At 55.9% G+C, this 22,970-nt stretch overlaps 1 protein-coding gene across 4 annotated transcripts in view; it reads right to left on the bottom strand.

Moving 5' to 3' along the window:
- PTPRU (protein tyrosine phosphatase receptor type U) overlaps positions 1 to 22,970 on the bottom strand; it is a 49,511-nt gene that overhangs the window by 16,280 nt on the left and 10,261 nt on the right. For 2 of the 4 annotated variants that reach the window (XM_086863872.1, XM_086863871.1), the window contains exons 2-16: positions 18,442 to 18,570; positions 13,643 to 13,914; positions 13,491 to 13,572; positions 12,782 to 12,897; positions 12,467 to 12,641; positions 11,229 to 11,522; positions 10,381 to 10,689; positions 6,734 to 6,843; positions 6,254 to 6,455; positions 5,355 to 5,457; positions 4,972 to 5,245; positions 3,408 to 3,444; positions 2,781 to 2,919; positions 1,370 to 1,399; positions 268 to 425 (exon numbers count right to left, since the gene is read on the bottom strand). In XM_086863872.1, coding sequence (XP_086719998.1) covers positions 268 to 425; positions 1,370 to 1,399; positions 2,781 to 2,919; positions 3,408 to 3,444; positions 4,972 to 5,245; positions 5,355 to 5,457; positions 6,254 to 6,455; positions 6,734 to 6,843; positions 10,381 to 10,689; positions 11,229 to 11,522; positions 12,467 to 12,641; positions 12,782 to 12,897; positions 13,491 to 13,572; positions 13,643 to 13,914; positions 18,442 to 18,570 — 2,430 coding nt within the window. The remainder of the gene's footprint in view (positions 1 to 267; positions 426 to 1,369; positions 1,400 to 2,780; positions 2,920 to 3,407; positions 3,445 to 4,971; positions 5,246 to 5,354; positions 5,458 to 6,253; positions 6,456 to 6,733; positions 6,844 to 10,380; positions 10,690 to 11,228; positions 11,523 to 12,466; positions 12,642 to 12,781; positions 12,898 to 13,490; positions 13,573 to 13,642; positions 13,915 to 18,441; positions 18,571 to 22,970) is intronic. The other 2 variants (XM_086863873.1, XM_086863874.1) reach the window with 1 other exon arrangement.

Genomic DNA, 22,970 nt, shown 5'->3' with positions numbered 1-22,970 from the left:
GCCCTGCACAGACACCCCAACAATCCCACCCTGTGCCTGAGAGCTGTCCAAACACTCCTTGAGCTCAGGCAGGCTGCTCCTGGGATATTTTGGGGTTATTTGGCACCTTTGCTGTGGCTGGAAGGAAGCAGGGGAATGCCAGTGTCCCCATCCTTACCGTGGTTGCCACAGCTGTGGGATGGGAGCAGGGGGATGCCAGGCTCCCACCCTCACCTCTGCTCCCACAGTTGTGGAAGGAGAACAGGGCTGCCAGGCTCCCACCCTCACCTCTGTTTCCGTAGCCGTGGGTGTCCATGAAGGACAGCCCCAGGCGCTCGTCCTCCTGCAGGGTGCTCTGGTCAGTGAAGCTCCTGTCGATGGCGCTCATCATGTGCGTCTTCTCGTGCCGGTAGTTTATGGTGGCTTTGGTCATATTCACGGGCTTCCTGCAGCAGGGAGGAGCAGACGTGAGCAGGCTTTACCATCAGGTGATCCAAGGTCCCCTCAAAGCTCCTGGGCTTGGATTATTCGGGGAGCAGGATGGATTATTTCCAGCAGTGTGGTCATCACGCTTTGGTGCTCTGCTGTCCCAAGCTGGTCACAGCCGCACGTGCGGCATCTCTCGCTGGCTGCAGCAACTCCAGCTGCTCAACCTCAATGTCCTCTCCTGTCCCCTGCCCTTGGACAGCCAGGAGTGCTCCAAAAGTTCTCTCCAGCCATCTCCCACCACATGGATCTGCCCCAGCACAGCCCCATTTCTCCAGACATGACCTCCTGGTCTAGTGGAAGGTGTCCCTGCCCATGGCAAGGGTTGGAGTGAGATGAGCTTTAAGGTCCCTTCCAAGCCAAACCATTCTGTGATTTTAAAGCCATGCCAGGAGCCAAATCCATGCCAAGGGATGGGCTGGACCCCCCTGAGTAAACCCGTGCTCAGCACCCACTGTGGAGGCTTTTCCCCCCATGCAGGATCTCTTTAGACACCAAATGAAGATGCTGGGAAATCTCAGGAGTTCTCAATTGGACAGAACCTCACACCCCAATTTCAAGTCATTTAGGCAAAGAAACCTGAATGACTGTTTTTGAGAGGCAGCATCAGGCTCCAAAGGCAGACAGTGATTAAACCAGAAGGATGAACAGGAGATCTGAGCCCATGCTGGCATCGTGGTGGGGCTGGAACACTGCAAAGCGCTGCTAAAATCCAGAATTCAACTCAGAGTCGCTGACCCTTCCCCTTTATGCTGCCTTCTGTCTCTAACAAGCTCGGCAGCATTATTTTCCCTGATCCAAAGAGACCCTTAAAATGCACTTGGCAGAGATAAGGACTTGTTGGGGCAGCGGGGTGAGGGGGGCGGCCGGGAGGAGGGAAAGCAGGAGAATGACAATTACTTACGGGTAATAGGAGTACGAATAGTAGTTCCTCCTGGCAAGCGTGCAAAGAGAACAGCAGAAATTGCATAAGCACCTTTTCTGCAGCATTGGGAAGGGAGGTTACAGGGCAAGTCAGCTGCCAGAAAATTCAGTGCACCATAAAGGAGTCAGGCTCCCCTGTGGCACCCGCGGGTTATTTACCCTGGGCAGGAGCTGACATCCCAGCAGGACAGCACCAGCTCTCAGCATAACCACACTGTGGTGGGTGTCCTCAGCACCCTTGTCCAAGGGGATATTCCATCATTTTTAAGAGTGAACAACAAAGCAGTCCCAAATGTAGGGATTTTCCCCCAGGCTTCTGGTTAGGGACCCAGAGGGGGAGATGGGGTTGGGATGTCACATTCCCAGGGCACCATTTACTAGAGACAAACATATTCCAAGGCTGCATTTCCATTCCACCACATCAGTGTTTCTCCAATGGCAAAGCACTCTGGAGATTTATGAGCTCATCCCACCTTCCCAACAGCCCCAAATTCAAGGCTCTCAGCACCAGGTCTAATTCGTAGCTCTGGTTTATCCTTCAACAGGTTCATCCTGGGATGCTGAAGCAGAGCTGCTCCTCCTCCTGTCCCACAGCACTGGCAACAGGAATGCAGCAGCCACACTCACAGCATCACTCCCCAAAACACATCAGCACTGCTGGCACTTGCTCCACCAGGGAAGGACCCAATGGATCCATGAGCCAGCCCTGCACCTCAAAGTGTGCAGGGATGTGACAGTCCCACTCTTCCAGCAGCATAAATCCACAAGGATCCTTCCAGGGCACATGGAGCCATAAAGAGCTTTGCAGATTTACCGGGCCAAGGCTCTGCCCTGCTGTTTTTCTCTCCCTCTGGCTGTTCACGTACTTTGCTCCATCCTCCCAAGCCCTGTGTTTAATTGCTGTCCTTTATCCCAGCTCTGAGAGTCCCCCCAGCCCAGCACTGCCTCAAGCCCTGCACAGAAGAAGCCACTTTTCCAGGGCATTGCATCCACGTGAAAAGCAACGGCCGCATCCCCAGCGCTTCTGGGGATGAGTGTCCCGAGAAGCCCCTGCCCTCCTCCCTCCCACCCCGTGACCCCCCCAGTGCAAGCCCACCACCACGGCCACAGCCCCATCCATGCTGGACGTGCTCGTGCTAGCCTGGCCAAGGCAACAGGGAAGCCCAGAGGCAACATCTCAGAGTGGATGAAGCTGATTTTTGTGATCTTGGGTTGGGGGTACAGAGCTGCATGCACGGGGGTCCCGTGGGGCTGCTGCTGGCAGGGAAGAGCTGGTGGGATGGGGATGGCTGTGCTCAGCATCCCTGCAGGGCTCGGGCCAGAAGAGTTTCCATCCATGCAGGATCACCAGGGGAGGGAGGGAGGACCAGCAGCAGCCCAGGTGTCCTTACCCTTTCCGAATGGCGACAATGATGGCTCCCAGCAGGATAATCAGGACGATGAGCCCCCCGGCACAGATCCCCAGGATCAGGCCCATCTCCTCCGAGTGCTGTGACACCTCCAGGGGACGCTTGCTCTCTTTGCAGGCAGCTGCCAGGGGACAAGGACGGGCAGGAAGGGTGGGTGGACAAGGGTGCTGTGAGCACCCACCACACTCCCCACTCCAGGGAGACTGGCAGCATTAGACATGGAAACACCGGGATTCATTCCATGGGATGTTTGTTTCTCCATGAACACACATTATTCCACAGGGCTCTGCAGTGCCACACCACGACCGTGGACAAGTCCCTCTCTCAGTTCCAGTGGGGAGACACAGTCCCTTTGGTCACCTTTCACCCCACAGAGGATCATCCACCCATCCCTGCACCACCACTCCAGCCTGCCACCTCCACCGTGGTAACAGCATTAACAAGGAAAATTCAACCGAGGGAAAAACCCCAGACGCCAAAGAGAGTGGGAAACAAAAGAGTGCGGGGTGGGGCTGGAATAACCCATCACATGCAGCCCAAGCACTGCCAGGGCTGGTCCCCACCCACCGGAGCCACAGCCGGGCTGGGATCGGGGCAGGAGGAGCTCACCTTTGCGAGCGATCCGGACACAGTTCAGCCGAGTTTCCTATGGAGGTAAAAGGTGGGTCAGTGCTGGATGAGCATCCCAGCAGCTCTGCCCCACACTCCTGCCCGAGCAAGGCTGGGTGGGAACAGGGCTGGTCCCTTGGTGCTTTGGGTGATTTGTGCTGCAGCACAGAAAGAGCTCCTGGGGCCCCACGTCCCAAGAGATGCTGCTGAATGATCTGTCCCCAGCATTGCCAGGTTTAGCTGGAGCCACTGCTCCTGGCACAGAGGGGATAGCAAAGCTCAAGAGCGTGGGAGGACCCAGCAGACGCAGCCAAGCCACATGTCACCAATGTGCCACCAGCTACAGCTAAAACATTCCCAGGTTGTCATCCCGAGCTTCATGGGTTTGTCTTCCATCAGTCAAAGTTTCAAGCCTCAGTCCTGGTGCTCTGCACCTGCTGCCAACATCACCACGAGGTTCCAGCTCAAGTCTCCAACAGTTTTAACATTTGCAATTTAGGGATGGGTTCAGCTAAAATATTCCACTTTTCCATGCATCCAACTTCTGTTGCAAAATAAAAAGCACCATTTTGGCAGTGTGATTCTTCTTCCCCAAGCATCCTCCAGTCTCTCAGGACACCAGGCACCAATGCTGCTGCATCCACCCTCAGCCCAAGACTTGCCCATGTCACATATCCAGGGCAGGGCTGGCTGCAGCACTGAACTCCCTGGGATCTCCAGCGTTTCCTTCTCCTGCTTCTTGCTTCATCTGGCACAAAAACCATGAAAAAACCCAGCTACAATCCAGAGTTTTTCCAGCATCTGAGGGCAGCTGGGATAAATCCATTGGCTCCCAGCAGGACAGATGTAACACAGCATCAGGCAGCAGTTGTTATCCAGCGGTGCTGAGCGACCCAGAGCAGTGATCCTCCCTGTCCCTCCAGTTACAAGGCAGCGAGGTGTGAACAGGAGCAAAGAGGGCTCAGTGGGCAGCACTTTCCAGCAGGATGGAGATGTGCAGGACAGTGATGCTCCCCAGGGTGGGACAGGAGCTGCCAGAGCAGTGATGCTGAGAAGGATCCCCACAGGTGCCGGTGCTCCTGTCGGAGGAATCCCGAGGGGGATGCAGGGGGAGCAGAGGGAACTGGCAGCAGCAGCAGGGAGGGCAGGGCAGCCTCAGGAGTTCTCTGGAGCTGGGACTGGCCATCCTGGCAGCACTGGGTCCCAGCAGTGACACAGCTCTGGCTGCCCAAACAGTCCTGCTTCAGGCCAGGAGCAGCCCCAGGAATGGGGTCTCCCCTGCACTGGTGCTTGTCAGTGTCCTGGCTGGGGGAAACACGGCTACTCCACCCCCAGCATCTACACGGGGATGAGGACAGGCACCACACAGGCGTGCTGGAGCAGGACACCAACATCTCAACATGCCTGGAGCACCAACTGCCCCCTGGCACGACACCAGGGGTGAAGCCAGAGGGTGACCCAGGGAGGGGGATCTAAAAGCAGACCCATTTTACCAACCCTCAGACCCCAGCCTGCCTGTCCCTGATCCAACCCCTGGCTGGAACAGGGTGCCAGGGCTACTCACCCCTTTGAGGTTGCTCATGGCCTGGAAGTAGATGAGATAGGCCTTCTTGGGCTCCAGGGGCGGGTTCCAGTAGCCGTTGTAGGTCTGGTTGTCCCCCACGGTGAAGGGCTTGGCCTCGGTGAGGCTGCTGGCAGGCAGCTCTGCCCCGAAGTAGTGCACGGAGCCGCGGGACACGGCGTCGTCGAAGGTGAGCGGCACCGGGAAGCACTCCTGTCCCCCCAGCTCCCGCCTCAGCCTCCTGGGCCGCTCCTCCTCCACGATCACCTGGTAGGTGCTAGGGAGGGCCAGGCACGGGTTAGCTTCGGGAAGAACGGTCCTACCCTTCCTTGGAGCCCCCTGTGCCACCTCATTTGGGGTCTCACCCTCCTGCAGCCCCGACCTACCTGATGGGAGCCCCTCTGCCCTGCGCCGGCCGCAGCAGCACCGTGATGGTGCTCTCTGACTCGCCCAGAGGCGATGGCATGTCCCCGTAGTCAAAGGTGGGAGCTGCAACAGGAGCTGGGGTGAGTCCTGGGGCTCCCCTGGCTTAGGGGGAAACTGAGGCATGAGCAGCTTTTCCCAGGGCAAGACCTCACCCAGTGGTATAATATGAATTATTGCAAATAAAGTAAAACACCTCTCCAGGTGTTGTACAAGAGTTGAGAGAGGACCCCTGGGTGTGCACAAGGGAGATTACCAACACCAGTCTGGCAGAGGGGAAGAAACCAAGAGCGGGAACCAACCTTGGCAGGACCCAAATGCCTGAGATGTGCTCAGGAACAGCACCACCAGGATCACCAGCACAGTGTGAGCTTCCCCCACCCCAGGGCAGGAGCACACCTGAGCCAGCCCAGCAGCACCCCCAGACCAAGGTGGGGGACCCTCCTCGTGCCTTGTGGTTCTCAAACCATCACTGGCAGCCACTGAGGTGCAGCTTGAGCTGCTTTGCCCCCATTGATGCTCAGCCCATTTGCTGCAATTAATGCGACACCATGGACACGAGCAAAGAGCCCCAAGTACTGCACAGCTCATTAATGAAGCCAAATTAATCCCTCATACCCTGAGAGCTCAGACAGCACCAGCCACCAGCACTGGGCTGGCCAGACTCCCCAGACAGGGACCCACCAGTCTGGGGACTGCCAGGGGCTCACAGCCCAGCTGCCACCACCAGGAGCATCTCTCTATGGCAGCATCCAGCCACCAAAACACTGCCAGCCACCACCACGGGAGCCAGCCAGAGGCTCCACACCAGGAGTGTGTGGAGGAGCAGGCCCAGCAGCAGGAAGGCAGTGGGGGAACCTACCGGAGATGTTGGTGGTGATCTCGGTGAGCGCTGTCTGGCCAAAGCCCTTGCCAGTGCGGGCCCGCACCGAGAACAGGTAGGTGGTGCCGGGGTGGAGGTTGGAGAACACGTGGTAGGTCTCATTGCGCAGCTTGGACACCGTGCGCCGCGGGCCCGGCACGTTCACCGCGGGGTCTGAGGACTCGATGCTCTGGTAGCTGATCTGCAGGGACAGCACACGGCATCAGCCGTGGCAGAGGGGACAGAGCCCGGATTTGGGTGGAGAAGGGATTAAAGCAATGATTCCAGAGGAGGGGATGGTCATGGGGCAGCCAGGGACTTTTTGAGGTGAAACAAAGAAGAGGTTCAGCAAAAAAGCCAAAGGGCTCAGGGGTAGCAGCAGCTGCCTCTAATCCCCATGGCCAACAGCAGAGGCTGTCCCAGACCCCCCCCAACGGGGACCCTCCCATGTCCCCCAGGTGCCACATCACCAGGACATGCCTCGTACTGCGTGATGAGGCCGTTGGGCTCCACCGGTTCCTCCCACTTCAGGAATATCATGTCCTCCAGCGGGGTGAAGGTGAGGGACTCGGAGGCGATGCCGCCAGGCACTGGGGAAGGAAAGGAGATGTGCTCAGATGCAGCTGGAAACCAGTCTGTAAGGAGAAATCCTGCAGAAAACCCCTGTGGGTGGCTGTGGTAGCTGTGCCCTGTGGCCCATCTCCAGCCCATGCCGCCAGACAGGGCTGGTGGGTCCCCAAGGCACTGATGCTCCTGGACCTGACGGTGACACTTTGCCACGGGAGGGGCAGGTTCCACTCCCAGCACCTCAGCCCAGGCACCAGCAGCTGCCCAGGGTGCCCAAGCTCTCCAGCATGAGGAAAAGAAATAAATTCCCTTTTCCCCCAGAACCTAATCCCCCCTGGAGCCATTAGCATCCTGTGGAGACACTGCCAGCGAGCAGCAACAGCCTCACGTGCAGACGGGCTTGACGTGGCCCAGCGTCCCCTCTAATTAACAGCAGCACAATAATGACTGTGATCACTGATGGCAATCAGCAGTGCCAGGATCAATATCCGCTCCTTTGTGACGGATTTCTCCATTGGCGAGGAAGGGATGGCACTGGCAGCATCCCCCACTCCCAAACCTTGCAGGGGACAGCAGCTCTTCTCCTTCACTGGCTTTTTTCACAGCTTTTGTTCAGGTGAAATGAGGGGGCCAGGAGAGAGGGATCACCTCCCACGCTTCCCACCGTGCAAACACACCGTTTCCACCTGATTTACAAGTTAATTTAATCAGAGGCACCGTGTCCTACACGTGTACAGGCACTTATTAAATTTGGGAAGAAATATGGAAACCTGTTGGGCAGGAAAGTGTGTACCCACAGAGACTGGTTTTTAATATACAGAACCTACACTATATATAATTATATGTTATTTCCTATTATTATGTATAGCCTGCATTATATAGACAATTACATCTTATTTTCTATTATTGTATGTTGTATCATTGTTATTGTCTATAGGATAATTTATATATTAATATTATAATACCTATGTATTTACATATATAAGTATAGGTATCGCGCTTCCATCCCAGGTTAAGAGAGGCAGAGGATGCACACAAAAGCTCCCAGGTGTGCACACACTCCTGTGCTATCCATATTTGCACAAATATATTTATTTATGGAATTATATAGGTCTAGCCTTGCTTGCATCGCGTGCACTCTGCCTGCACGGAGGAGAACCGGCTCCCTGCAGCACCATCACACTGCAGGGACATTTCCAGAGGTGCCTGGGGTTGAGTTTCATCATTTGGTGCACACACAGAATGAAGTCTCCAGCTGTGGGTTACCTGGCTCCATAGGGGGCACCCAAACACCAGCAGGACAGTCTGTGGGTGCAGCACAGGACAGCCTGTGGATGCAGCACAGGACAGCCCCTGTGGATGCAGCACAGGACAGCCCCTGTGGATGCAGCACAGGACAGCCCCTGTGGGTGCAGCACAGGACAGCCTGTGGATGCAGCACAGGACAGCCCCTGTGGATGCAGCACAGGACAGCCCCTGTGGATGCAGCACAGGACAGCCCCTGTGGATGCAGCACAGGACAGCCCCTGTGGATGCAGCACAGGACAGCCCCTGTGGATGCAGCACAGGACAGCCCCTGTGGGTGCAGCACAGGACAGCCCCTGTGGGTGCAGCACAGGACAGCCCCTGTGGGTGCAGCACAGTTCCCTCAGTGTCCTGCCCAGCACAGCTTTGCCCAGGGTCCAAGAGGGATGCTGGAAACAACAGCACTGGTTTGGCCCAGTAACTTGGATTTTCCAGCCCCAAACCAGGGTTTAGCATTCGGGATGGGGAGGTGCAGCCTCCAGCAGCAGCCCCAGGGGATGCTGCTGCCAAAACTGGCCTCGTGCCAAAATAAACCCCAATTAAGGGTCCCATTATTAATGAGCTTTCGGCACCTTGATTCACTTGCACGGGCACCCGCTCACCCCGCAGCACCAGGAGCTCAAACCCTCATCATCCTCCCAGGCAGGCTGGGCCAGGCAGGTGAGGAGGAGTATCTGCCTTATATCCATAGGATATCCATAGATCCATCTCCATGAGATCACATGTATACACAGCCCCAAGTTCAATCCAAGGGGGAAGCCACCAGCCCCAGATAATTGAGGCACAGGGAAAAGCAGCTGGAGTGATTATTGTATAGCAAAAAGACATCTGGAGCTCCTGTATTAATATTCCATAAGCAAACAGCTGGAGCAGTCACAGCCCAGTGAGAACAAGTGGAGCAATTAGAGCTGGAAAATAAAACCACTGGCAGGGTGGAGCTGGGTGCCCCTGCTGGGACAGGCTCAGGGGGATATGGAAAGTGCTGGAGTGCAGAGGAAGGTGCTGGATTTAGGCTCTGAACATGAAAAGGGACACAGAGACACTTTCAGCTGTGCTCCAGCGCTCCAGGTTTTGCTTTCCAGCCTTGGAGAAGGAGTGAGCATTGCACATGTAACAGCAAGTCCTGTGCAGGGGAATTCTGTGGCAGGCTTCTCCTCAGGGGTCCTGCAGGGCTCTGGAGCCAGCTCAGTCCTTTGCAATTACCAGTTCCTTCACTTTAATTGCTGATTCCTGATGCTAAAAAGTGCTTTGGAGATTAATTCCGTTCTTGCTTGACAGATGACTCTGTGAGAGCCAGGGACTCTCCAGCCACACTCAGCCCCCAGCAGTGGAAGAGGCCAGCCCTGGATGTGGCCTGTCTGATGGGTGGCACTGGCCACACAGAGCCAGCTCTGTCCTGGAGCTCCTGCCACATCTGCTGGATCTCCAGAGTGACTTGGGCACTGCTGATGGCGAGCTGCAGTCAGGGGGAGGCAGAGGTGAGCCTGGACCTAGGAGACTTCTCCAGCAGCCTCAGCTTGAGCAGATCCTCAGGGAAAGGCTTGCCAGAGCAAGAGATTCCAAAACCAAAAGTCCTGCAGCAATACTGGAGCTTCCATCGAGGTCCTGCTCAGGTGCAGGGAAGCCAGAACAGGGGAAAACGGCTGCCAAAAACCAGGGCTTTATCACTACAGAGCTCTCTGCACAAATCCAAACCCATCTGAGAGCAAACTTCACCAGGGAAGCCAAGAAAAGCTGCAGCTGGCCTGGTGAACAGCACTTTCCCAGAAATGCAGCAGGGCTGAATCCTTCGGCAAACAAGCAGATAAAAGATGTTACCTGAGTGCAAAGCATTAATTGTTTTAATTGCTGTTATTATGGCTGCCAGGCTTTGGTTCCCAGTAACACGTGAGTGAAGACGACTCGCTGAGAGAAGCTGGGTATGAGCCAACTCCCACACCCTCCCCTGGACCAGCCATGGGTAAAATGCCACCCCAAGGATGAGGGACAGTGACATCCCCATCCGGTCCCTGAGCCTCCCAGCCCCCCAGGCATCTCCCTTCCCCAAACACCATCACTGCCCCTTTTTCTCATCCCCTCTCACAGCTCTGAGGCTGCAAGATCCTTTTCACCTGCCCCTTAGCTCAGGAGATAACCCCATCATGCCCACGGGCCAGGATCCAGAGGTGCACACCATAGCACAGGAAACAGCCCAGCAGCTCACCAGCTACAGAGCTCCACTCCTGGGGATGATGCACCTCCCTGAGCAGACTCACCATCCTCATCCGTCTGGAATATCACCTCCTTGCCCTCCTTGCGCCCCTCGGGGTTGGAGAGGATGAGCTTGACGTGGATGTTCTTGTAGGGCAGCAGGTTTTTGATGGTGTAGCGGTTGGCGTTGCGCTCCATCTTCACACACTCCTGGAAGGTCTGGTTGTGGCCGCTGCCCACAAAGTAGCGGTAGCACAGGGACACGGTGTAGGTGTGGCAGCGGGTCAGGTTGTAGCCCAGCGGCTCCCACTGCAGCGTCAGCTGCCTGGACTGGATTTCAGAGAAAGCCAGGCCCTTGGGGGCTCGCATGGGCTCTGTGGGGGAACAGGGATGGGGAAAGGTCAGCAAGGAGGCAAACATCTCAGATTTGTGTGTCTTATCAGGAAAAACTCTTCTACAGCATAGGGACAAAAGGGACAAGTACAGAGAGCACTGACTGCAAAACTGGGAGCAGCCCCAGCACAGGATGCTGCTGCCCTGCAGACAGGGCTGGGGACACCACTGGGGACATCTCTCAGCCACCAGCCCTGCGGGGACAGCAGCCCCCGCAGGTTAATCCTTTCCTGTGGAGGTGAAGCAGGGTACCAGCCCCAGACAGCCAGAGAAAGGTGCCTCTGCCACGGGAGCCCTCGTGCTCAGTCAAGCCCCAGTCAGGCTCTCCAGACGAGAGGGACCAAGTGTCATCAGTGGGAGGGAGGTTAATCAGCTCTAATTGAACAGAGCAGTTAACGAGGGGACGCCTCTGCCAACAGCACAGACACACAGGTGCCTTGGGGTAGCTCCTGTCCCCAGCACAGGCAGGGAGGGCTCGGGGTGCCAGGAGAGCTGTCCCCAGGGACACCCCAGGACCCACCTGCACACTTGGTGCGGCTGATGAGGGGCGGCCCCGGTTTGCCGGTGCCCCCCTCCCCGGGCCGGGTGAGCAGGACGCTGATCTCGTACTCCGTGTCGGGGTCCAGGTGCCAGAGCTTGTAGGTCTGCATGTTGACAGCGTGCACCTCGGACCAGGGCCCCGAGGTCATGCGGTACTCGATCTCCTTGCGCACGATGGGGCCGTCGCCGATGATGGAGTTGGTGTTGAGCTGGATGATGAGGTAGGTGGAGCCGGCCCGCAGCAGCTGGGGGGGAGCAATGGGGGTGGGGGGCTCTGGAAGAGAGCATGGAAGGGGCAGCTGGAGCATCCCCAGAGCCAGGCCAGTGCTGGCACAAACACAGGGAGCACAGTTTCATTTTATTGTTTACAGGCTGCAGTCCACACTTTCCCAGTGTCTCCTCCCACAGCAACCCACCAGCTCGGGCTGGAGAAGAGAACCTTTGGGGTGACCTACCCGGGGCCTTCAGTATCTGAAGGGGCTACAAAGGAGATGGAGAAGGATTTTTTACAAGAGCATGTAAAGGGGGACAAGGGGGAATGGCTTCACACTGACAGAGAGTAGGTTTAGATTAGATATTGGGACAAGATTCTTCCCTGTGAGGGTGAGGAGAGCCTGGCACAGGGTGCCCAGAGAAGCTGGGGCTGCACCATTCCCATGAGTGTCCAAGGCCAGGCTGGAGAGAGCTCTGAGCAATCTGGTTGAGTGGAAGATGTCCCTGCCCATGGCAGGGGGTGGGACTGGATGAGCTCTAAGGTCCCTCTCAACCCAAACCATTCTGGGATTCGTGTGCAGAGCACAGAGCAAACTCAGATTCCCCAACCAGAGGGTGTGGGAGTCACTCAAGTACAGGAAGGCACCATCCAGCCTTCAAACTTCAGTCTGTGCCTGTGCCCTCCATCACTTTCAGAAGGCTTTAACAGCTGCAATAGGGTTTCATCTGATCAAACCTTAATTAGCTTTATAAGTCACACAGCCCAGCATGGTGCCTCACAGTTTCACCATAATTAATTAATTCCCACCTAGCGGAATCAAAAATAAATTATCTAAGGCCACCAGAAAAGGGAGTTTCTGGTTTTATGCTGCGCAGTCCACGTTTAACAACTCGCCCAGAGTGAGAAACTGCAATCCCAGTGGCCCGGACACCCACCCTGCCGTGCACACAGCAGAGCAGGAGTGGCCTGTGCACGGCCCAGGCAGACAAGAGCAGCTCACCCACCTTTGACGATGAGCTCGGCGAAGTTGGAGACGCCGGCGCCGCGGGCGGACTGGGTGACGCAGCGGTACAGGTCCTGCTCCGCCTTGGACACCGCGTCCAGCTGGAACGTGGCCAGGAAGCGCCGGTGGCTGATGTGCTTCACCGAGGCGGCAGGGACCACCTGGCCGCTCTGCCTCTGCCAGGGGACACACACGGGGTCACCTCTGGGCCACCAGGGCTGTCCCCAAAGCATGTCTGCTCCCAAGCAGGGGGATGGCCCTTCTCCCGCCGGGTTTTCCCCCACAGGGAAGCCGTGTGGGGCTGCCCGTGCCTCACCTGCATGAGGAAGCGCTCAGCCTCGGCGGCCTTGCCAGCGGCCACGCACTGGAAGGTGGCGTTTTGTCCTGCGTTCACCTCCACGTCACCAAGGCGGGAGAAATGAGGCGCTTTCGCTGCCAAGGGACAAAGCAAGAGGTGAGGAAGGACCCGAGCTCCAAGGACACCCACCACAGCACCGCTGCAAAAATCCCCCCACACCCAAAAACCCGCCCAGGACGTCAGGCTGAGCTGAGGCAGGACAGGCCCAGTGGCCACCCTTCCAGCCTGGCTCCAAGGAAGACATGTGCTCCTGTCCCCACAGGACCAGCCAGTGTCCCAGGGAGGGACCAGCCTCTCTCCAGCACACCACAGTGCTGCTGCCAGCTGCAGGGTACGGGACTGATGGAGGGGGCAGGTGTCCCCACCAGCCCTGGTGGCCCCTCCTGGGGCCTCACTCAGGCCTTGTGTCCAGTCTACGCTTTTCCAAGGTTTTATAAAAGCTAAAGCAATGGTGGAGCTGGTGTGGATAGAGATAGAGATGCAATAAAGGAGGCTCAGAGGTGCCCAGGGGATGGAGCTCCACCAGTGCAGTCACATCGGGACACCCAGGCCTCACCAGGCTGCAGACCCTCCACTCTCTCCAGGACCATCCCAACAGACACCAGCTCCAAGCCCTGCTGCCCAGCCCAGCCCCATCCCCGCTCAGGTCCCGTCCCACAGCACTCACAGCACGGATAATTGAGGAGCAGAATGTCATCCAGGCCCAGGTACCCCCTGCGCTCGCTGGAAACCACCGCCTCGAAGAGCACCTGCAGCACCAAACAGGGGTCACCCGTGGCGGGGGGTCCGGGCTGGGGCAGGGGGGACGCTGGGCCTCACCTGGTACTCGCTGGGCCAGAAGAGGCTGACTGCCAGCTCTGCCTGGTGCCACTGGCGGCCGTGCGAGCCAGACGCGTTCCACACGGCGCTGCCCACCCGGCCCCCCGTCACCCACACGTAGGCGCTGAGGGTGCCGGGGCTGTGCCCGTCCCGGCTGAACATGAAGTAGCTGAACTGGAGGCAGTGGGTGTCATTCTCACTCAGTGCCTGGAAGAGCAGGTGAGCTTTCTGGCCTGGGGTGTGCTGAGAGGAGTTCACCATCAGGTAGGAGCCTGCGGCAGTGGGGGAGAAGGGACAGAGTGGAGTAAGCTTGAGGATGGTGAAGGGTCAGGAGGGGCCGTGCAGGAGATGGCTGAGGGCACTCGGAGTGTCCAGCTGGAGCAAAGCACAGCGAGGGCAGAGCTCAGGGATCTGCAGCTCCCATCTCTGCTCTGGGACAGGGACAGCACCCAGGGAACGGCTGGAGCTGGGCAGGGCAGGCTCAGGCTGGATTTAGGGAAAGGTTCTTCCCCCAGAGGTGCTGGCACCGCCCAGGCTCCCCAGGGAATGGGCACGGCCCCGAGGCTGCCAGAGCTGCAGAGATGCCCAGGCTGGGGGTGCTGGGGGTCTGGGCAGGGCTGGGGTCTGGATCCATGACCCTGGGGGTCCCTCCCAAGGAGATTCTATGATTCCAATCCCCCTGTTCCACATCTCCTGAGCTTTGGCAGCAGGGACAGAGAGGGTGGAGGATGTGGAATTACAAAGATGCCCATTTACCCCGGGCACTGGTCCGTGACAGTGAGGATGGGCAGGGCAGGAGGGATCTGGGAAGGTGCCAGGGGCAGTTCCCTTTTGGGCAGCAGCAGGACCGCGGTGGGACCTCGCTGCTGGATGAGGGGAGGATCAGAGCTGCTGCCTCCCTGGGGCACAGGGGTCAGGAAAGGCTCCGATGTCACCCTCCTTTAACTCTCAGCGTCGGCAGCATCAATCCCCCTCCCAAGCGAGGCCCCAGCTGTTTAACTCCATTCCCAGCTCCTCATGTCATTTACCACGTTTAAACTGTGCTCAGCAGGCACTTGCAGGGGAAAATCCTCGTTGGCTCAGTGAGCAGCAGCATCCCAGCTCCCGGGGATGCCGAGGATCCCCAGACCTGCCCCACCACCCAACATCCCCAGCAGCAAAAGCGGGAGCCCCAGCACAGCCTCAAAGCTGTTCTTGCAGGGCAGGCAGGATGACAATCCCAAAGGGATCCCAAAGGAGCGTCATTCCCTGTCCTGTGAGCTCCAGCCCAGGCAGTCTGGAGGCAGGAGGGGATGCAGGAGCTCCCAGAGTTGTCCATCACAGCTGGCACTCGGGATCGATGGGACCCCACCGAATCCTCCCCCTCACCAACGGCAAGGGGATTATTAATCTCCATTTTAATACCAGCAGAGCTGTAAGTAACAAAGCTGGGCCGTTTATTCAAGCCTACCATTGTTTTCCTGACAGTGCTTCGTTATTAATTAATTCTAAACTCGGGTGCTTTCCTCCCATCGACTCCCACTGAGCAGCTTCAAGAAAAGCCTAAAGAAAGTGAAGGGGAATTGTAGGGGGCACCCATCCATCCCCCTACAACACTTGGGATCTCAGGGGGAACCCATCTACTGCTCCAGAGTTTGGGAGGACCCCAAAACCCCCAGGGGGTCACAGCACCAGCTGGGGTGACATGGTGCCAGTACCAGACATCTCCCAGTGCATCCTTCAGGGACAAGAACTGGGGCAAGGGAAAGAAATCCCTGAAAGGGGAATTTTCACCACTGACCTGCGTGGCTGCCTGGCCCTGCCAGCCCCTTGGGGTGGCTACTCAGGGTGAAATAAAACGATGACAATTTATTTCCTCGGAGTCCAGCACAGCTCATTTCACCCTCCTAGGGGAAGGCACTGTGTCCACGCTTCTCTTTTTTTTCCCTGTCATTTCCCCCAGCAAAACTACTTCTGCTCTAATGATATCAGCCCCATTTGGTGCAGGCAGCAGCAGTGGAGAGAGACCATTGAGCCACCCCATGCCAGGGGACATCTCCCAAAAGCCACCTCATTAACGAGTGGGCTCTCGTTAACAAACACAGGCCCTTCCTTTGCCCTCCCTTTACAAACAAAAAGCCACAGGACCAAAGTAAAGAGGCCAAGACTAAAATTAAACCACTGAGGAGTTATTTTAAATGACAGGGAATGCCCATAAGGTCACATGGGATCAGGGATGTACCTGAGCATCCCTCATCGTGCAGAGCTTCCCACACACACTGTTTTCCCCTCTTCATTTTCTTCCTGGTGTTGCAGCATTGGAAAAAGCAGGTTCCAACCCCTCGCTTTTGTGCTAATTTTATCCTCCTCTGCTGTAAATATCTGGCATTAGCCTGAAGCCCAGGGTGTGGGTTGGGTTTCTTTTATAAATATAAAAGAAAGCAGAGGTACTTCAAATTGCCAGAGGGCAGGGTTGGATGGGACAGGGGACGGGATATGGGACACGGGACATCGGATGGGACAGGACACCAGACAGGACACTGGACAGGATCTCTCCCTGTGAGGGTGTGAGGCCCTGGCACAGCCTTGGCTGCCCCATCCACAGAAGTGCCCAAGGCCAGTTGAAGCCCTGGTTGCCCACAGGGAAGGGGCAGCTCTTCCCGTGGTGCTGCCCATCCCAAGGGTCCTGCCTGCCCCTGCATCCCTCCAGGGAACACCCAAACAGCCCTGCCAGAGGAGGAGGGAAGAGCCTGCTCCCCCTGCTTCCCCGTCTCAATGAGTTTTTCCTCCTACAAAATCACCAAGAGATAAAAATAAATAAAAAACCCTTCCAAGAGCTATTAGAAGGCAGGGAAGGCAGGCAGGATGACAGGGAGAGGGCGGCACTGCCAGACAAGAGGCGCCAGGGGACCAGGTCTGAGCACTGCAGCATCTGTCTCCAGGAAATCCTGCTGGAAGACAAAGCTGACGTGTGCCAGATCCTTGCCCATGTCAGAGCCGGCACGGGAACCAGGGAACTTCCAATTCAGGATTCCAGTCAGGGATTGGAACTGGATGAGTTTTAAGGTCCCTTCCAACCCAAGCCATTCTGGGGTTGCAGCCTCACACCTGCCTTACCCCTGCAGCTGCTCCTTTAAAAAAGGAACAATAAAGAGATGGGAAAAAAACATAAAAATAATCACAACTGCAACGTAGGAGAGATCCATCTGTCTTCTTTAGGTGAAAGAGAGACAGGTCAAGAGAAGGGGGGAAAAACCCCAAACCAAACAAGAAAGCAAGAGGAGAGTGGGATGGAAAGGTAGCAGCAGGTGGCCAGCAGCCAGCACCTGCTCCAATAAATCCTACACTCCTTGAAACTGGCTGATCTCCAATAAAAACTCATTTTAATCTGAGACCACAAGACTCCTTTGGAAAGTGCTCCCTGGAGAGGCCCTGGCGCTGTGAAATCCCTTTGATCCCCTGAGCTGCTGCAAGGACTGAGGGGGTTCTGGGGCTGCAGGAGCCTCATGCACAGCTCCCCACCCAAAATGGGGTAAAACCACCCAAAAACACAGTCCCTGCACCCTTTGGTGCCCCAAAACCACGAGCAAACAGCACCTGGTCTCAGGGGAGCTACAGGAAAGAGAATCCTCTTTGCAGGGTGACACTGCAATGCTCACACCATCCAGCTTGAGATGTCACACCCACCTCCCCATCAATCCTGGAGTTTATTCCTTAAACTCCTTGTGTTCCTTTAAGCCCCCATTTCCTGCTGACCCACGGTTTTTTCTTCATTCCACCCAATCCTCCAGCCCCCTGCAAGCCCCCAGGCTTTAAACTCAGGCAGTTCACTGCAGATTTTAATTACAGCTGAATATTGAGCAGAAAACTCAACTAATTACATGTTTCAGACCCTCCATCACAAGCCACCTCAGCCCCCAGCTCTGCTTTCCCCAGGAAACCCCCCCGGACACACCAATTAGGATAGCTCAGTTTAAAGCAATTACTTGGAAAAACCATCAAGGGAGGAGCAGAGATCTGTCAGCAGATCCCTGAGGGCTGTTTGCCCTCACCCAGCACATGCCAGGAGGGCCAGGATGGAAGGAAAAGGTGATGGGGAAAGGTAATGGCAGAGGAGAGTTAGTGGAGGGGAAAAGCCAAATGAAGCCCTGGCATGAACAAGGCACAAGATAAACAGCTGGAAGCAGGTTGATGGAACAGTAAAGAGTTTCCTGTAATGCAGGTAGTATTTTAATAAACAGAAAAGGTTATTTTACCGTTGAGCTCTAACCCAGCTCTCCTGTCTGTCTGTGCATCCTCAGCACAGGACTTGGCCATCAGGATCAGGCAGGAGCCAGCAGAACCAAAAACAAGGAGCATCCCAAGTCCAGAGAACCTCACTGGGCAAATGGGTTCAGGGATGACTCAAGGGGGACACAGCAGGCCAGAGCTCAGAGCAGGGAGCAAGCAAAGCCCCCAAATGCATCCAGCTACGGTGCCCACATGGTGCTCATGGAGAGGGGAGCTCCTCACAGCTCTGCTCCCCCAGCCCAGCCACCACAGAGGACACAGACCCAGAAAAATAACAGCTCTTTAAAACTAATGAGATTTTTTTAAAAAGTCTATTTTCATTTTCTTCCTCACCACCCCAAGACTTTGGAGATGCCTCCAACTCACAAGCCCTTCCCCACACTTGAATAAGCCAGAAACATGGGGGTTTTTCCCCATTTCCCACATAACTGGGGAGAAGCCAAGCCTAAAACAGTGCAGGAATGAAAGCAGGAGGAGGCAGAGGGTCCAGCCCTGGGGTACAGGACACAGCAGAGGCTCCCAGGACTCACCGTGAGGCAGGTCAGGCATCAGGTGAGGCATCAGGTAACTGCGGATGAGCTCCCAGTCGAAGTCATCGTCCTCGCCCTGGCTGAACTCGCACTGGTTGGGGTCGCTGTCCTCCTCGAAGGTGCAGCCAGCTGTGGTGACAGACCTGTCAGCCCCTGAGCCCCCAGAGTAGCTGCTCCCTCCCCAGAGCCCAGCAGGGTGGTGAGATGCCCCTGGATGCCCCAGCAGGATGGTGCTGGGGCACTCCAGGCGTTCCCAGGGGCAGTGTGAGCAGGAGGCTGGTCCTGGCTGCTGCCACGGCTCCTGTGCAGCTCCACCAGTGACACAGACTCAAGCTGGGCCATGGAAATACAGGTTGGATATTAGGAAAAAGTTTTTCATAGAAAGGGTGACAAAGTATTGGGATGGTTTTCCTGGGGGGGTGGTGGAGTCACCATCCCTGGATGTATTTAAAAAAAGACTCAGTGCCATGATTTAGTTGAGGTGTCAGGGCTGGGTTGGGCTCAATGATCTTGAAGGTCTCTTCCAGCCTGGTGATTCTGTGATTCCAGCCCACCCCCATTTTCCAGCCCTCCCATCATCCCACATCCATCCAGCCCTGGGGCTCAGGTCGGTGTTACCGTGGGGCCCCCGGGGGCTGCTGCTCCACTCTGCCCCATTGTCCCATTAAAGCCACGATTACAAGGACCAGGGCACAGCACTAATTAACGGCCCGGGCTGACGAGGGGCCCTGGGAAGCCCTGAGCAAGCAGAACGAACAAAGGCAAATATCCCCTAATGGGCCGCCAGGAAAACAGAACTGGGCCAAGGGATTATTTCTGCTGTTTTCTTCCCATTTTATCCCAAATTACATCAGTAATTCCCCCCACCCCCCAGGGATTTGGCAGTTAATTGCTGCGGGTTGTGCTTCCCTGTGCTCAGGGATGTTCGGATGCAACACTCAGCCAAGCAAGTCCAAACACTGGGAAAAACATCCATGAGATGCCCAGGAAATTTCAATTCTCATCTCTTTCACATACAAGAAGACATTTGGGGCTTTTTTCGCCCCTTTGCACTCATTTTTTAAAGCACGAGGGTACATTCCAGCTTCGTCACCAACTGTTTTTTTCCTCTCAGAGCCATAAGAAACTTCTTTTTAAAAAACTGAAAGCAAATTCTCTCCTATTCATATGTCTGGAGGCACTGAGACATCACAGCTTTCTTAAAGCCCTTCCCGAAATGGAACGTCTGCCCAGCCCACGTGCGGATGTGCCCCCGCACCGCAGCCCCTGCTCCTCAGCTCTCACCACAAGACGTGCCGGATTTTAGAGTCTGGAACTTGGCTGCACTTGCTAACGGGAGGAAAAGCACAAATCTGTCAAAATTTTCCAGGAAGGAAGGAAAATAAAATAAATTTCAAAATAAAACAGTGTCAGAGACTAAGTGCCAAGTGATTTAAAAGAAAAAAAAAAAAAGAAGCCCAAGTGTTTCTTTCCAAGATCTGCTGAGCGGGATATTCTGGGAGGCTGAAATTTGTTCTTGGGGGACTTTTTTTTTTTTGGCCTGAGAAACCAGAGCAGAGACAAGCAATGTTTCAGGCTGGCAGAGCCCCATTTCCCAGGGAAAAGCGATTCCTTCACCCCAAATAAACCATTCCCAGCCACTGAAAACATCCCGAGGTTCCCTCCTGCTGCTCCTGGACTGCAGCCCCCCACCCAAACCCCAGTGCCACCCCCAGCATTGTCACTGCCACCACCCCACGGCTGCACCCTCGGCCACCCACGAGATGATTCCTGGCCCCAGAAGTTTAAAATGCAATTATAGAGCAGATTTTGTGCTGGCCGAGCTGATCCATCTCCCTCCTCGGACAGGTTTATTGCCGTGCCTTTTCCCAGCACAAGCCTTCCCTCCCATCCACGGCACAAAACGAGGCCAGTTCCACTGTCCACTCCATTTCCCTGACTAATTTGTCCATGATTTGTACACACAGGGAAAAAAGCCAAAGGGTTTTGCAGAGCCTTGGTTTCCATGAGTTATAGGATGCTTCTGGCACCATGGCTCCCCAGCCAAGGACAGGGCTGGGAGAAGCTCGACCTCCAGCAGGTTCTCCCTCCTCATCACAAGATTAAGGGCATAAAAATTAACACCTGAGCTATTAAATGCCAACAGCTCAGCTCCACAGAGGGTGGCTGGAGGGGCTCCAGCAGCTGTGGAAAGTCAGAGAGGGGAAACCCAGAGCGACCTGCAAAAAATTAACATTTCATCACAACATTTGCAAGGAGGGCAGGGAGGGTTATTCCCTCCCTGCAACCCAAAATATCTGCCTGCAGCAGTGGGAGGGTTATTCCACCCCAAGGGCAGCAGGACAGGGACTGTGGGAGCTGGGTGAGACTGTTCTGGGATGGATACACCCTAAAAATGAACCAAGGCGCCCTGAGCTGGCTCCAGGCCAGGGTGACAGCAGCTCTGGGCACGGAGGTGAAGGCAGCGAGGGCGGGAGGTGCAATCCCAACCCAGCAGCAGCTAAAAATACTGCAGGGAGCTGGGGGTCTGCCCCCGGGGTGGGATGTGTCCGAGACACCCCCCAAAGCTGCCTAAATCACCCCAACCACAGAGCCTGCCCCACGCACAGCCCCGTTAAACACCCCACACAAACCCCCGCAGCACCACAGCTCCTGGGCAGAGGGGAGCCAGGGCTGACACCAACACCAATCCTTCAACAGCACGTGGAACAGAATGATCTTAAAAAGAAGAAGAGAGGTGGTTTGAGAGATTTGCTTGGGAGATGGGGGCCAGAGCTGCTCAGCCTCCTCCAGGTACTGCTGCCACCTCCATGGATCACCGCGTGCCCAGGCAGAAGGAGCAGAGGAACAGGCACCAATGTAGAGGTTAAACACCAGATGAAACAAAACTGTTTGAAAGAAAGCAAAAATAGGTGGCTTGAGGCATTTGTCAGGGAGCCTGGGAGCAGGCTCAGCATGCCCCAGCTATCACTGCAGCACCAGGGCATGCTGAGAGAGCAGAGGGACAGGCACCAATACAAGGGTTAAACAGCAGGTAAGTTTATTTTTTAAAAGAAAAGGAGGTGGTTTAACAGATTCACCAGGGAGAAGGCACCACTGGCACCCAGCATAGCCCTCTACAGGGATGGAGAGGAGGAAATCTGGGGAGGGACCAGCGATTCACAAAGAAGAGGGAGGAAAAGAAAGACCGAACAGCCAAGTACAAAGGACAGCATCTAATTAATTCTCCGTGGCCACCGAGGAACGTGGCCGCCCGCCCGCAGCCCACCCCACGCTCTTTCATCCACAGAGTCCTCGCCACTTCAAAGTTAATTACACACTTAAACCTTTCCTGTTTAACCTCCTGCACCATGGGACATGATCCACAGCTTCTCCTGCCTCTTATCGAGCAGCCTTGAGAAGGCTCCTGTGCCAAAGAGCAGCCCAGAACTACCCGGGATTGGACTCACAGAACCACCCGGGATTGGACTCACAGCCCAGAACCACCCGGGATTGGACTCACAGCCCAGAACCACCCGGGATTGGACTCACAGCCCAGAACCACCCGGGATTGGACTCACAGCCCAGAACCACCCGGGATTGGACTCACAGAACCACCCGGGATTGGACTCACAGCCCAGAACCACCCAGGATTGGACTCACCCCCACCCAAGACGCTCTGGGGTAACATTTGGGAACAATACACCGATAATGTCCAAAAATGGGGACAGCCTTTATGAAAAATGGGCTCATACCAAAACTTTAGCAAGTGCTGCTTCCCCAGAGCTACAAAATACGATGCAGCCACCCAGGACTCCCAGTCCTGATGGGGAAAAGCCCATTTTGCTCCTGGCTCAGCCGGGACTGGATCAGCCCCATGGTCATCTCTGGGGTGCAGCATCTTGAGAGCACAAGCCACAGCACCCCACGGCACAGGCAGCAGCCAGGGGAGGTAACATCGGGCATCTTTCAGAGTCAAGAGAAATGTTTTATCCCTGGCCTTTTCCAGCAGCTCCAGTCCTCCACCCCACGTAATTCTCAGCAGGAAATGGGGAGGATTCAGGTACCCACAGGACACAACACCCTGCAGAGTGAAAGCATCATCTGACCATACTGAGATGTGTCAGGAAGTGAACAGAGCTCTCCTGCCATCAAATCCAGAGTTTTCACAGCTTCCCAGAAGAAGGGATAGAATCAGAGGCTTTGCAGTTTCACACCCCCAAACTATCACACCCAAGATCTCTCCTCATAAACACACATGAGGAAGATGCTCTTGACCTGCACCAAAGGATGCTCTTTACACAGGATAAATGGTCGATGAGCTGCTGCAAATGGGGAAGGCACAGAGGGGATGAAGTCCCAGGACACAGCAGTCCAGGATCACCCCCGGGATGGCAGAGAGCCCAGGGAGCTGGGTTTGCTGGGATACAGAACCACAGCTCCAGCATATCCCAGCAAGGTGCCATCCCCTCCCAGCACCCCCAGAGCAGGGCCAGGCTTCCAGCTCCCAGCTGCTATTTGAAGGTGCTTTCCTTCACACACTCCTACGG

Source organism: Cyanistes caeruleus, chromosome 26 (genome assembly GCF_971803275.1).
Source record: "Cyanistes caeruleus chromosome 26, bCyaCae1.hap1.1, whole genome shotgun sequence".
Classification (NCBI taxonomy): Eukaryota; Metazoa; Chordata; class Aves; order Passeriformes; family Paridae; genus Cyanistes; species Cyanistes caeruleus.
The sequence above is the reverse complement of the archived record's forward strand: the minus strand, read 5'-3'. Positions and strand labels throughout refer to the sequence as shown.